The sequence below is a fragment of the Pundamilia nyererei genome, unplaced genomic scaffold (assembly GCF_000239375.1).
Source record: "Pundamilia nyererei isolate P.nyererei 1_Seehausen unplaced genomic scaffold, PunNye1.0 scaffold00005, whole genome shotgun sequence".
NCBI classification, from domain to species: Eukaryota; Metazoa; Chordata; class Actinopteri; order Cichliformes; family Cichlidae; genus Pundamilia; species Pundamilia nyererei.
Genome location: NW_005187406.1, coordinates 1,811,228 through 1,824,245, shown reverse-complemented (window position 1 = coordinate 1,824,245; position 13,018 = coordinate 1,811,228). Strand labels below are relative to the sequence as shown.

The 13,018-nt window shown below is 42.3% G+C and overlaps 1 protein-coding gene across 1 annotated transcript in view; it reads right to left on the bottom strand.

The window, feature by feature from the left end:
- Positions 1-3,702: 3,702 nt before the first annotated feature.
- The window catches only part of fam20cb (FAM20C golgi associated secretory pathway kinase b), a 57,712-nt gene continuing 48,396 nt past the window's right edge, over positions 3,703-13,018 (bottom strand). The window contains exons 4-11 of the mRNA XM_005721710.1: positions 12,815-12,907; positions 8,797-8,912; positions 8,080-8,260; positions 7,679-7,788; positions 7,372-7,453; positions 6,314-6,373; positions 5,955-6,105; positions 3,703-5,521 (exon numbers count right to left, since the gene is read on the bottom strand). Coding sequence (XP_005721767.1) covers positions 5,405-5,521; positions 5,955-6,105; positions 6,314-6,373; positions 7,372-7,453; positions 7,679-7,788; positions 8,080-8,260; positions 8,797-8,912; positions 12,815-12,907 — 910 coding nt within the window. The 3' untranslated portion in view covers positions 3,703-5,404. The remainder of the gene's footprint in view (positions 5,522-5,954; positions 6,106-6,313; positions 6,374-7,371; positions 7,454-7,678; positions 7,789-8,079; positions 8,261-8,796; positions 8,913-12,814; positions 12,908-13,018) is intronic.

Below are 13,018 nucleotides of genomic sequence, written 5' to 3'. Positions count from 1 at the left end.
TGCTAAGCTCTTGCTGTGCTGATGCAGTCCACCCAGCCTCTCGCTGTACCCGGAGAGAACATACACAGGACAGACTGCTCCTCTCCCCCCTCCCCACCGTCAGCAGGATTCTGGGTGGTCTGCAGGGCTCGAAGGCCGCCTTCATGTTTTATTTTGCTTCTTTTTATAGCTTAATCTCTCCAAATGTACTTAAAACAGCAAAGCCCAAATCAACAAACAAAATCCTTTGCATCTTTGTTTTCCTTTTCTCTCCGTTAACTCTTTAGGGTGCATGTGTGTGTCCACTCTGGCAGACTTTTTAGCCAACAACGGGAAGTATTGTAGATGCTATCTATAATGTTCTTTAATGGCCATAAATTGTTTCCGTGTCTTTAAAACAGGGAGATGTGTATTCTGAAGGGCTCTTAACGGGGCAATTGGAGCTCTCCTGTGGGGCGACAGAGGCCGGGAAAACAGCCCCAAGGTCCGCCAAGCCTCTGTGTGTGGCCTTTCTGCTGCTGGAGTCACATATAGGTACGCTGGTGCGTACGCACAGACGTTAAAGCAGTGCTTGTGTTTATTTCTGACGGCTGATCGAGCAGCTGAAAGGTCAAAACCGTGCTTAATTTTCTTGGAAAAAAACGTTGTTCTTTAGTCTTCATCCACAAAAGGATTCACAGTTTTGAAGTGAAGGTAAAAGCAAGGTTAACCCTTGACGGTCAGTGTAAGGTGCTGAGCAGCAGATGCCAAGGCGGCACCTTTGTCTCATTAACAAATGTCCTTAAGCAAGTAAAGATATTGCTCTAAAACTTTTTTAATGTCCCCTCGTATTTTTTTTTTTAATTGTATGACTGATTTGAGCTCATTCAGGAGTAGAGCCAAGAAGAAAACGCAGAGCAGTTCAAACATGGCTGTAAACAGGACCGACAGAAGAAAAGGGGCGCAGAGGAGGAGAAGGAGAGGTCACAGTATCAGGCTGGTTTGAACTGAGATCTGATAAGCACCTCGTGGCTCGCTCCCATGACTAGGCTTCCTCTGGCGTCCTGTCTGCGGCCGGCCGCGGTGATTACGGCCCTCAGTAGTTCTCCTCTGGTCACTCTCTGTCCCTCTGATGGTTGTCTCAGATGCAGCTTCCTCCATTCATCACTCTGTCTGCCTCGTTCTGCGTATCTGCGTGTGCGTGCATGCATTTATGTAAACCAACCGAAGAGCCTTTCCGGGGGCTGTTCTGTGAGGAAAGGTTATCAAAACACAACCGTGCACTGGGAACTGTAAACATGGTTATGCACAGATCTGAGGCTGAGGGCCATTTTCTTTTGCACTGCACTGTGCAGCCATCCTCACTGCCACCACCTGACAAATTACACTGGATGATGTGGAGCTCTTCAGTATCACAGGGGTGCCGATTTTCCCCTTTTTGCCTTTGTCAAAAGTACTTATTGATGGTATGAACTAGTTATTATTAATCATTTTTATTGATCATAACACTATATATTAGGTATTATTAATCTCTGGCTCTCTTCCATGGTGTGTCTTTTGTCCCATTTTCCTCCCCATGGCTGCCACTAAGCCTGCTTCTGCCAGAGGTTTCTTCCTGTTAAAAGGGAGTTTTTCCTTCTCACTTTCACCAAGTGCTTGTTCATGATGGGGTCGTTAATTTTTGTCTTTCTATGTATTATTGTTGGATATTTATCTTGCAATATAAAGCATCTTGAGGCAACTATATAAATAAAATTGGATTGAATTGAATATATTAACATAACTGGTACATGCATATTAATTATTTGCTTGTCTAAAGCTCTTGTCTACAGATGTTATTTACAAACAAACAGTTTTAAACTTTTAACCATAATTCCACAACTTCAACATCAGTTTGAGGGACCTCTTTAATCTTTAATACCTGGATGTCCTCAGTGGAAATTTTAGAAAGAAAAAAATATTTTGTTGTAAATAAATAAATAAAACGTCATTGAAAGAAGGGTTAAGAAGAAGACAAAACACACACAAACACACACTTCCCCGCAGACTTGTGCTCACACACTCACTATCACATTTATTTCCCTATAAGATAATTGCCTCACACTCAATTTGGGGCTTATGTGATCACAGAGATCTGGTGGCTGTAACAGCCTAACATCAGTTTAGATGCTTATAAACACAAATGCTTGGAAGTGATTTTATTTTATTTTATTTTTAAAGGAATAAGGCGATGGTAACAGCCTAATCCTCTGTGTACAAGAGGAAGACAACATGATTCACAACCAGGAAAGCTTTTTCCGTGATGATGTGACAAAGAGCATCACTATCATGAGCCTTCCTGCCATTAAAGATCTACCTCCAGCAGTGCCTGCGTAAGGCCCACAGTATAATCAAGGATCACAGCCGTCCATGTAGCACACCAGCTATTCTCAGGCAGATGGTACCCACCCACCCCATGTACTTTTAAGAATTTTTAATTATTGATTATTTTTAAAAAAATGTTATTTATCTGACTTCTCACTACTTTTCTCATCTTAGCTTTTAAACTCACATTTCTTTTGTTTGTTTGTTTGTTTTTTAGTTTTTGTTTTTTACCTTGACTTGAGAGCCGAGTTATTATGGTTGTAACTGCTTTCACTGACGAGCTGTGCCCCTCCAAATACACGTCACCAAACTGGACTCCTAAAACATGTTTGTGATGCATGTTGAGCATTTATTATTATATTTTTCAGAATTACTGTTGCCAGTTAAATGACAGGGTGCTCTGTGTTTAAATGCATTTAGTCTGTGGGGATTGATTTCTTTTTACAGCTCGCCTCAAGCAGCATCTAGAGCAAGAGTGTCAAAAATAAGGCCCGTGGACCAGAATCAGCCTAGCCAAGACTCAAATCTGGCTCACTGGACGTCTTAAAAATCTGTGTGATGATATACATTTTGGGCTTTTAACTGTATTTTCAGAAGTATTAGAGCTTGTCTTACTGATGAATACCTGCAAAGCAACAGTTAAACCCCTGTTTTTTCTACAATAGGAAATTCAGTTTTTTACATTGAGTTTAAATCTTACACATGTATTTATGTTTTTTACAATTTAAGCTCAAAGAGTCATGTTGATAGATTTCATTCATTAAATAGAGCAGCGTTTCTTTTGTGTAGTAAAACTGAGATGCGCTGCTGAAATTGCACCTCTTTTTTTTATATTGAGATGTTTCAGGGATGAAATATACAACTACACTTGTTTACACTCACAGAACTGTGTTTTTACTGGTCTGACCCACTTAAGTGTTTGTGGCACTTGATGTAAAATGAGTTTTACATCTCTGATCAAGAGGAACTGCAATTTACCCACTTCTGTCTTGGCTTCAAATAAATTTACTAACTTTCACAGGTCTCGCAAGTTTGGGGAAATGTTTGGGGCATTTTCAGGTAAAGTACCAACCAAGGAACATTTGCACATTTGTAACGAGTTCTGAAAATTTTTAAATGTTGTTGAAGCACATTATGTGTTTCGTGTAACATGAAAAGGAACAGAAATTACTCCCACAAAACCAAAGGATCCACATTAAAGTTGAACGGGTCAAATCTAATCCAATATCCTATCCTAACTATCCTGAGGACTGAAGGTCAGAAGAAAAAGAGAGAGCTCAGAAAGCTGTGAGGCACTGAGACGGATGAGGAGGTTCACTCTTCTTCTTGAGCTGAGTCAAACTGATCTGGCTCACTAAAAAGAGACGGAAGAGTGCTTGCATATGATTTGTTTAATGACATTTCACATTACGTTGCTTGCTTTGCTTTAGAGAATGAAAAAGACACATTGTTACTGTCAGGAAGAAGTGTGTACGGAGGAAAAAAAGACTCAAATTATGCTGATTTTGTTTTATTGCACTTTTACCATGATGCAAAGAAATTCAAGATAAAATCCACAGAAACGATGAGCGGAATAAAAACAAAAAGAAAGGAAAAAAAAAAGAAGCATTTTCACTTCAAGGACACCATCTAAGGTTCTCCGTTGATCCACCCATACATCCATACACACTGTACCGCCCTGACACAGGACTATGGAAACTTAATAAAAACCCCTTATGGAACAGATGGAGTCAGCACACATATGTAGACCTCTGTGTCTTATCTATAGCTCGTACCCAGGAGGAGCTTAACCCTTTCTGCTATGAATCCAGACATTCAAGTATTTCTATCATTGCACAGGCACTAGATTTTTCCTAATGTAATATATTAAACTTTCAGCCAGTGACTGAATCATCGACACCAACAGTTAAGCTATGAGCTGCTGGTAATGAATGAAATATACATCCTGAAAAATAATCTCTCCACAACAGCAACATCTGGACATCAAATATATATTACAAAGAAACATTAGTGTCACATTTGGCTTTTGGTACCATAACTCTAACCGCATGTCTGTTGCGCTGAAGGCAATAAAGTTGGGGCAACAAAAAAAAATTGTAAATGCTGTAAACACAGGTGGCGATGTGTGGTGCCTGTAAAATGGGACTGCCAGTACCCGGCAGCTGGCCACCCTCTTTGCACGTGCTCAGGTTGCCCTCTTGTGGACAAATTAAGGAAATTCAGCTTTAAGACAAAGAAAAAAGGAAAAATATGTTACTGATTAGTATTCATTTTGAACAATAAATAATAAATACTCTCTTAAGGACATGTAACATTTATGGGCAATAATTCATGGGCTAATCCAGGAGTAAACCTGTACTCCACTCCAGTTGAATATTTTTCATCGTCCAACTATGAGATGCTGAAACGGCTCAGCAGGAATAAAGTTAAAAAATAAAAATCGCAGCAAATCAATATCATTTTCATAATGACGATAGCAGGAAGTCCCCTTCTACCTCTTCCAGCCACCCTGATTGGTTAACCATAACGCTTGCAATATTCAACAGCAGGTAGAAACACATAATTCAGCATGTGAAGAGGAGGGGGCCGGATTCTTTTAAGAGTCCCTCGGAATTCACTGAATTCAAAAAAACGGGTCCTGAACCAGAAAGGCGAGAGAAGGCGTCCTTTGCAAGACTTTAGCGGTTTGGTTGGTCGGCGGGGTCGGCTGTGGTGGTACACTAAACTCAGGGTTCGATTTTTCAAAGGAGTCTAGGTGGTGGGTTCGGTTCTGCTAAGCCCCGGATCGGTCCAGAAATCTTCAGCATGTCTCGGGCATCAGTACAGTTACAAGTTATTGCACTGTTCTTTTTTTCAGTGCTATCCAGCAGGCGTCTTCTTCTGTGCAGCCTATTACCTCGGGCAGGTGGGCTTTCCTGTAAGTTCAGCAGAATTTAAGCCCTCGGAGAAATTAAGCACAGATGGAGTTCATCTGCGTTATAGGATTCCAGTTCAGTTTAAAGGTAGACTGGGTTTGGTCCGTCCAGCCTCAAATCTCCAGGTAGTCAGTCCAAGTCCTGCCGCCAAGCGCCCCCCGCGGCAGCTACCTCCTTCTCGGGCCGTTGTGGGCGTGGTCTGTCCCTTGGTATCCCTGGAGGTCGTCCTCCACCACGTAGCTGTATCCCTCTTTTTCGATGCAATCTGACAGCACATTTAGCACCTGGTGACGAGAAAACGCCAAGCTTTTAGTACACGGTGAGCTTTTTTGTAACCACTACGTACTGACTAGCTTTTCCAAGAACAAGAGCACAGTGACACCACTCTCAGACCTCTGTGGTACTGCTGATGACTCGTCAAAGAGCCGAGACTTCCAGTTCGTGATCTCTTATTGTTTATGAATGAAAAGAAATGAGGGAAAATCTGGGATTAAGAATTTGAGACTGCATTTAAGCAAATGTGTTCCTCTTTTGTCCTCCAAACACACTTTCTACTGGTCAATGACTCCCGGAAATCAAAGTCTTCAGTCACTTCTAGCTGCTGAAAAACATTAAGTAATTATCAAATGAATGTGTTTACTGACTGTTTATAGTTTCAATTTATTACATTCAATAGATAATCCCAAGCAAACTGCTTTATGAGTGTGAAGCACTGACCTGGCGCAGTCGTCGGTCCATGGCGTCCAGATGTGGCTGGATGAGGATGGGAGAGAGGCGGTCCCTCACCAGGGACTCTGCCATGAGCACAGACAGCTTGTATTCTTCCTTAGCCAGCAGCTGCAGTCGCAAGTGGGTAGACTTCCTTACCCTGCAGAAAGAGAACAGCCGGGGGAAAAAAGAGTCAGCGCGGCCACACGCTTTACATCTCTGCCTCTGCTCAGCAACACTCACACCAAAATACAACAACACCCCATGAGCACCTTTACTAGCCTCATGCAGATTATAATTTTTAAATAGGTTTTTTTTCCTTCTATATTACACTATCCTTCCAGAACTATCAAAAACGAAGACCTCACCTGCAGCACTGGTTCAGTGGCACCAGGATGGACAGCTCATCATGCGAGTGTTTTCCAAAGCTGGGATGGAAAAGCATAAATAAGTGTGCAAAATGGGATGTGGTTCCAGATTTCTGTGCATCATGTCCACAACCCCTGATATTAATTTTTTGTTTCACTTATTTGGTTTAATTTGAATGGCCAGACAAAATTAAACATAGCCTGTTGCGATTTTCCTTAATTTATGTGTATACTGTTGCAATGGTGGATGCTCACATTTCATATACGAGCAAGTTTTAAATATGAAATCAAGTCTTATGAGCCAAAAGACGAAACTTCAAAGCGATATAAATTTTTTCAGCTTACGACAGTTTTTTTAAATTACATTTTTTGTTTTTTATGATGTCATTGAGAGCTGATATCCCTTATTCCTTATCTCAGATATACAGCGCTGTTTGTGGAGCTCCAGAGATGCTAACAGTTAATTATGCAAAGCTGCTCTAGTAGAGTCCAGAACTGAAATCATGGTGTCATAAATTAGTATAAGGACTTTAAACATCCATCCATTTTCTTCTCCTTATTCAGGGCCGGATCGCAGGGGGCCACAGCTTAAGCAAAGAAGCTCAGGGCGTCCTCCCGATAGTACATGCCCGATACACCTCACTCTAGAGGCAGTCAGGAGACATCATTGTTAGATAGCCAAACCACCTTGACCGGCCTACTGTGAGACCCTCTCAAATGACTGCACAACCTCAAACTAAGCGAGAGTTCAGCTGCCCTTTGGAGCACGCTCATTTATGACGCTTGTATCTGTGATCTCATTATTTCGGTCACTACCCAAAGCTCGTGATCATAGGTGAGGGTAGGAATGTAGATTAACCAATAAACTGACAGCTTTGCTTTTACGCTCTGCTCTCTCTTCACCACGATGCACCAGCGCAGCGTCTGCATCACTGCAGCCAAGCCCTCCTTCATGAACAAGACTCCACGATACTTAAACTCCTCTATTTAGAGCAACAACTCATCCCTGACCCGCAGCGGGCACTCACCCATTCTAAACTAAAGCTGCACTGACTCACCCTCTGCCATTGTCTAGATGGATGATGAAGGTCTCATTTCCAAACTTTTCAAATGTCTCATAATGGTGGCGATCCATGTTTCCTGTTAAGAAAGAGGAAAACAAAAAAACAAATCAGCTAGTGGATGTTATGATATATGAGTAATATACCTGCTTATAAGGCTACATACTGTATAAAAGTACGAAAAAATAAAAACCACTGATGGCAGTAGAGTCGTGGATGATAACGTTCGCTCGACTGAACACTAAACAATCCGACTTTTCGGTGTTGGTAGAAAACTGATTCTCGTCTTATGTCAGACACTCACCCATGAGGAAGTCAAAGATGGTCATGTCCATAATGTCCAGCAGTCGTGTGCCGCTGTCATAAGGTGGAGTCTGTTTGACCTCCTCACAGTAGTCTGGGTCCACCTCCCATCTGAAGAAACGTTTAATACTTTTAATTTTTTTGCATCTGATTTGGAAAAATGTCTTTTAAACCCATTTCCCTTTTATGCTATGTACTTTTAGATCTAAGCGTTTTTTTCCTGCATCGTAATAAGATTGAAATTAATGCTGTATAGCCAGCATTGACCTCTAGCACAGCTCTTACGAATTCATGCTGCTGGTAACTGTCAGTGACTTCAATAAACACCCCCTGATGCAGTGAATCGCTCAGTATTTGCTTCTACTGAAAGCGTAGTGTCTGAACATGGAATCGACGTCTTACTCTGCCTTCTTCCGTTTGTGGTACGAGCGTCTCCATGGGTTCCTCCAGGTCTTGCGTTTGGCAAGGGCCAGGTCCGGGAGGAAGGCGGCCAGAGATCCTTCTATCTGGTCAGGTTTACCACACAGAGCGTGCTCAGTGGAGCAGTAGTAGGAACACTCTCCATAGAAGCACACATTGTTGGCTAAAAGTCAGAAAAATAAAAGCAAACACATTCATACACTAATACTCTGATCAGCCAGTCAGTGCTAAATACTTAAAGAGTCACTGCACTCTTCTTCTCTTTTTGTCAGTCGGTCCACATATATTTAAAGACCATTTTCCACCCGATTGAAATTACCTGGGGATGCTCGCTGACCTGTATTAATTGCTGAGATTGTCAGTAATTTTAATCCAGTGACAATTTTGCTCGTGTATAATATGTAAAGCTGCATTGCTAATTAACTGTCGTGCTTTGGCACAAGGTAAAGTCCCCTGATAATACTAATCCCATGCAAATGAATATCACAGCAATTCAGGCCAAAAGACTTGCTCTACATTATGATCAAGGAGGTGCTTGATTTTTGCTGTGCTTTTGCATTTTTTGAGGGGGGATGTTAAAAAATCTTTCAAGGTGTTCTTCTGACATCAACAATTCAGACCATCAGCAGACGTTTGGGAAACTGCACATGGACACGAGCGGTTTTTGGAAGAGAAGCTAAAAGTAGTCTAGATGTGTACCTGGTGAAATGAAGAAGGTCCTCCAGAGCTTTTTATCTCGTGTAACATCGCGGATCTCTTTTGTCATGTTAGCTAGTCGGCCGGCTACAGGAGGGACACGACGGAAGTCCAGGATCCTACAGGATGGAGACAAATACTCAGGGTCATTTGACTTCAGTGGCAGCCCACCAAAAAAGTATGAAAGCGATGAGTGCACGCGTCCAAACAAGAGATGCATTAAGCGTGGTTATTTGGATCTGGACCGTTCGTCAACAGTGTTGGTAGTTGCAGTAATTGCAACAAGACACAGGTCATTATTTTAACCTAATGTTTCACTCTATGCATGGACTATAATAATATAAGCAACAACTGAGTCATAATTGAGTAAAATCTAAAAGCACAAATGTGATTTAGTTAGTTCAACTTTTACTGTCAAACATCAACCTACAGGCCAGAATAGGGCTGCCAAAGGATACCAGATGACCCCTCCCTTCATTGTCCTTTGAAAATCTGCAGTGTATTGAACTTCTATGTGTGAACAGCAGCAACAGGGACCAGCTGTTTGTAATGCAGAAAAGCTTTTTCACACCAAATGGGAGGTGAACTTACAATCCCTCACTTAGAGGAATCACTACTTCATCCGTTATGCCACTGGAGCGAAATACCTGTGCTGTCATAGTGAAACCTTATGTGATTGAACCTCACTACCAGAAGGGGGCACTGTGACACAAGTACCAGACAGTTAAGCCACATGCTGGTAAACCTCCCTGTGGTTTTCATGTGGCTGTGGTCCTACATTAAGCTATTTTTTAACTTCAGTGCAGCTTTTTATTGCCTTAATATGCTGAGAGATATAAGTTTCCAGTGCATTCTAATCTATTTCTGGGTTTGTGTTTTTGCATCATTTGACTGGAAACCAGCCCAGATGCGCATTTGAGAAAGGTTTAATATGGCGTGAATGTCTTCCTGCATGCATGCAGCCACCCAACTACAGCACCAGCATGGGCTCTTTAAAAATTGATACCTCTGACAACACCTAATGGCCAAGGCTCGAGGGCAGGGAGACACGAGGAGACAGACTGATTAAATGAAATGAAGGCGCAGGAATGAGAGAAGAGAGATGCAGCGATATGGGAGAACAAGCCCATCATACAAATGATGCCATCAAGTGTGTTGGCGGGTGCAGTGACACAGACACGTGCAGTCTCTTTCCTGCTCTCTGTCAAAGAGACAGAAGGACACAGGATGCGGTGTTGTACGGTGCTGTTTGGCCTGCTGGGCCTGGGCTTGCTGCCATGCTAAAGGGAACAGCTAGTGCTGGCTTCTGCCTCTTTTATCGCTCACACACATTTTCTTCCATCTTCGTCCCCTCTGATAAGCCCAATTCCCACAGTGCCCATTTCAAACTTGCGTTATATTTAGCTTGGGTTTAAGAGAACCTGCTAGAGCCATGAAATGAACAACAGTGGGAATCGCTGCTTCCCATATTCCCAGCTGAGAAAATGTATAAGACCCAAGTGGGTCTCGTGAGATTGGGGCTTATATGGTTTAATATTTTAAGGTCACATTTGGCCTTGTATGACTTTAAATCTGCTGACTACCTAATGTAGCACTTCCCAGTTAAATCCAATCACATTATTAATGATGCCTAAAGCAGTTTAGCCCATATAGGAAAAGTCATTGTCAATGTTGGTGTGTGTATGCGTGTGCGCGGCTGTGCTAGTGATGCTTTAAAAGTGCCTGTGCGTGTGTGTGTCTGTGGGCCCCCCTGGGAGGCAGTGTAGCCTCAGCCTCTGCACCAGCAGCAGCAGCTGCAGCTCTCTGGACAGGCTCTAATTTAGAACAGACAAAATAAGGAAAAAAATTAAGCGCTGCTTTTGGCAAACCCTGCCTGGCTTATATTTAGAATGGCACAGGGCCTTTCGTGCCTTTGGTTTCCTCTTCTTCCCCTTAACCCACACATATGCTGGAGCATATTTTCATGTGTGTATGTGGAGAGGAGGACCAGATGTGAAGCAGACTGGTGAAGAACGCCACTTCTAATGCAATTCCAGATGAACTGTGTCATTGTGCCTAAAGGAAAAGCAGATTCACCATCACGGCCTTCTATGGCCCTATTGTGTGTAGACGTGTGTGTGTTTGTGTGTAGGTGCGCAAGACCTCGGTATCATCTCGTGTCAGCACAGAGGAGCACCAGGATTCAGACTACAACACAAGCCCTCTGCTCGTAATAGCAAACAGTCACAGTGACGTCAGCACGACTTTAACAGCAACGCACTAAAACTCATTGCTCTCGCTCGTCGATCAGAGGCCCTCGCGAGGATTTCTCTTTTCATTAAAGTCTCTCCAGCAGCTGGGTGGGCCGTAAAGTACTAGCCTGGTAAAGGCAGTGAAGTCAGAGAGCTTGGTTGTTAGCTAAGCAAGGAGGCTGTAGTCACTGTTCAGTCAGATGCTAGCTGCAGGAGTTCAGCATTCATCCGTTATGACTCATGGCCTCTCGGAGCTCACAGCTTCTGCTGGATGGGTCAAACTCGCACAATTCACTGTGTTTGGGTGAAAAAAAAAAGAGTTTCTGAGGGACAGGAAGCAAATGTGAAAATAAGTGCAGAAGAATATGGAAGGTTTTCATCCACACGGCGTAAAGACTATGTGTTGCTATACTTGGGGTGACTTCAATCGGCTATATTCTTTTTCCTCATTCAAACCTTTAAAAACAGGTAGAATGGCAACATTTTGATCTTTCTATCCTTTGATATTGTAAGAACCAGATTATGCTAATCGAGCAATTATGTAAGAGAATTCACGCATTAATTAGCAAGGCTTCACACGAAATATGGAGAATATTCACACGAGCACACGTGTCTTAAAGCGTTACTGTAAGACACCGGTACACGGATCTGGTGTTCCTCCCAGGCGGTTAATGAGCTGACACGAGGACAGGCAAAAAAGAAATAGCAATCAGGGAGGAACAAAGCCCTGCAGGATGTTGGCCCTCGCGGGTGGAAAAAATACTTGGGAGGTTAGTGTAAATTTAAGAACATGAGCTTTTTTTCTCCCCTCCTTATTAAGTCTGAAGTGTTTGTAGCAACAGGGCTGTTTCTGGGTGTTATGGTGCTCAAGGCCAGACACCCACTGCTGCCCCTGAAGGAAGAGGCCTTTTCACAGCTAATTCTTTAACGTTGTTTCAGTTAAATTGAGCTTTTGCCTTCTGGTTTGTGCCAAGCTGCATCTTTCCTTGTTTTAGCCACGTTCCAAACATGTTGGACCCAGGAAGCTGAATAAAAGTGTATTTTTATTGTGTTTCCTTTTGCTTTTTATAATGTGTTTTAATGAAGACGTTTATACATTTTACAAGTAAAAATCTGCAACTCTGAATCCCTCTGCACTTTAATAAAGTTAAAGGCCTTACATTTGCTTTGCATGTCAGAATTTTTAGCCACAGTACCGTTGCTCACAAACAAGACTGTATGTTACCCAATAAATTGCCCTTGCAAAAACAAAACAGTCTGCTTTTGAGTTCACACCAACTCTAATGTCAAAAACCAACAAATTACAAATCAAAAATGTTGTGATGTTGTCGATGAGGTGACTGCCTCATCGACACATGTTTAGGTTCAATCTGAATTCATCAGCTGGGTTATGGAAAAAGAAAAAGATGCCATTGTTTTACATTTTAAAAGTAAATAGGTAAGTTGGAATTTCACTGTTTGAATTGCTTTATGGTTTTATTCACTAAAAAAAAACAAACCAGATATCTTGCCTGTTTTTTTAAGGTTTTAACTGAAATGACTGGTTGGGCATGTCAATCTAGTGACAGTGATCTGTGCCTGTACAGGCACATAAAATTCAGAATAAAACATTTACATTGAAAAGGTCTATCTTCTCCTTTATGGTGATGTGTAGCTCGCCTGCGGCTGATAATCTTGTCCTTTGCAGCAAGGTACGGAAAAGCTAAAATCTTTTGATCTTCTGCTTTATATGAGGGACTGGTGGTTTTCAAAAAGTCTCAGAGTATTGTGCCAGGCTAGTGTTCACCTACTTGTCCAGATGAAAGGCTGCAATTTCAGCATTGTGTCTTTCAAAGTCAGAAAAATAGAAGAAATCTGGCGGCGTTTCCTGCTCCCGGGTCTGCCTGCAGGAACACAAGAAAGAAAAAAAGCACAGTTAGCTGAGGGGTTACACACACACACACACACACACACACACACACACACACACACACACACACACACACACACACACA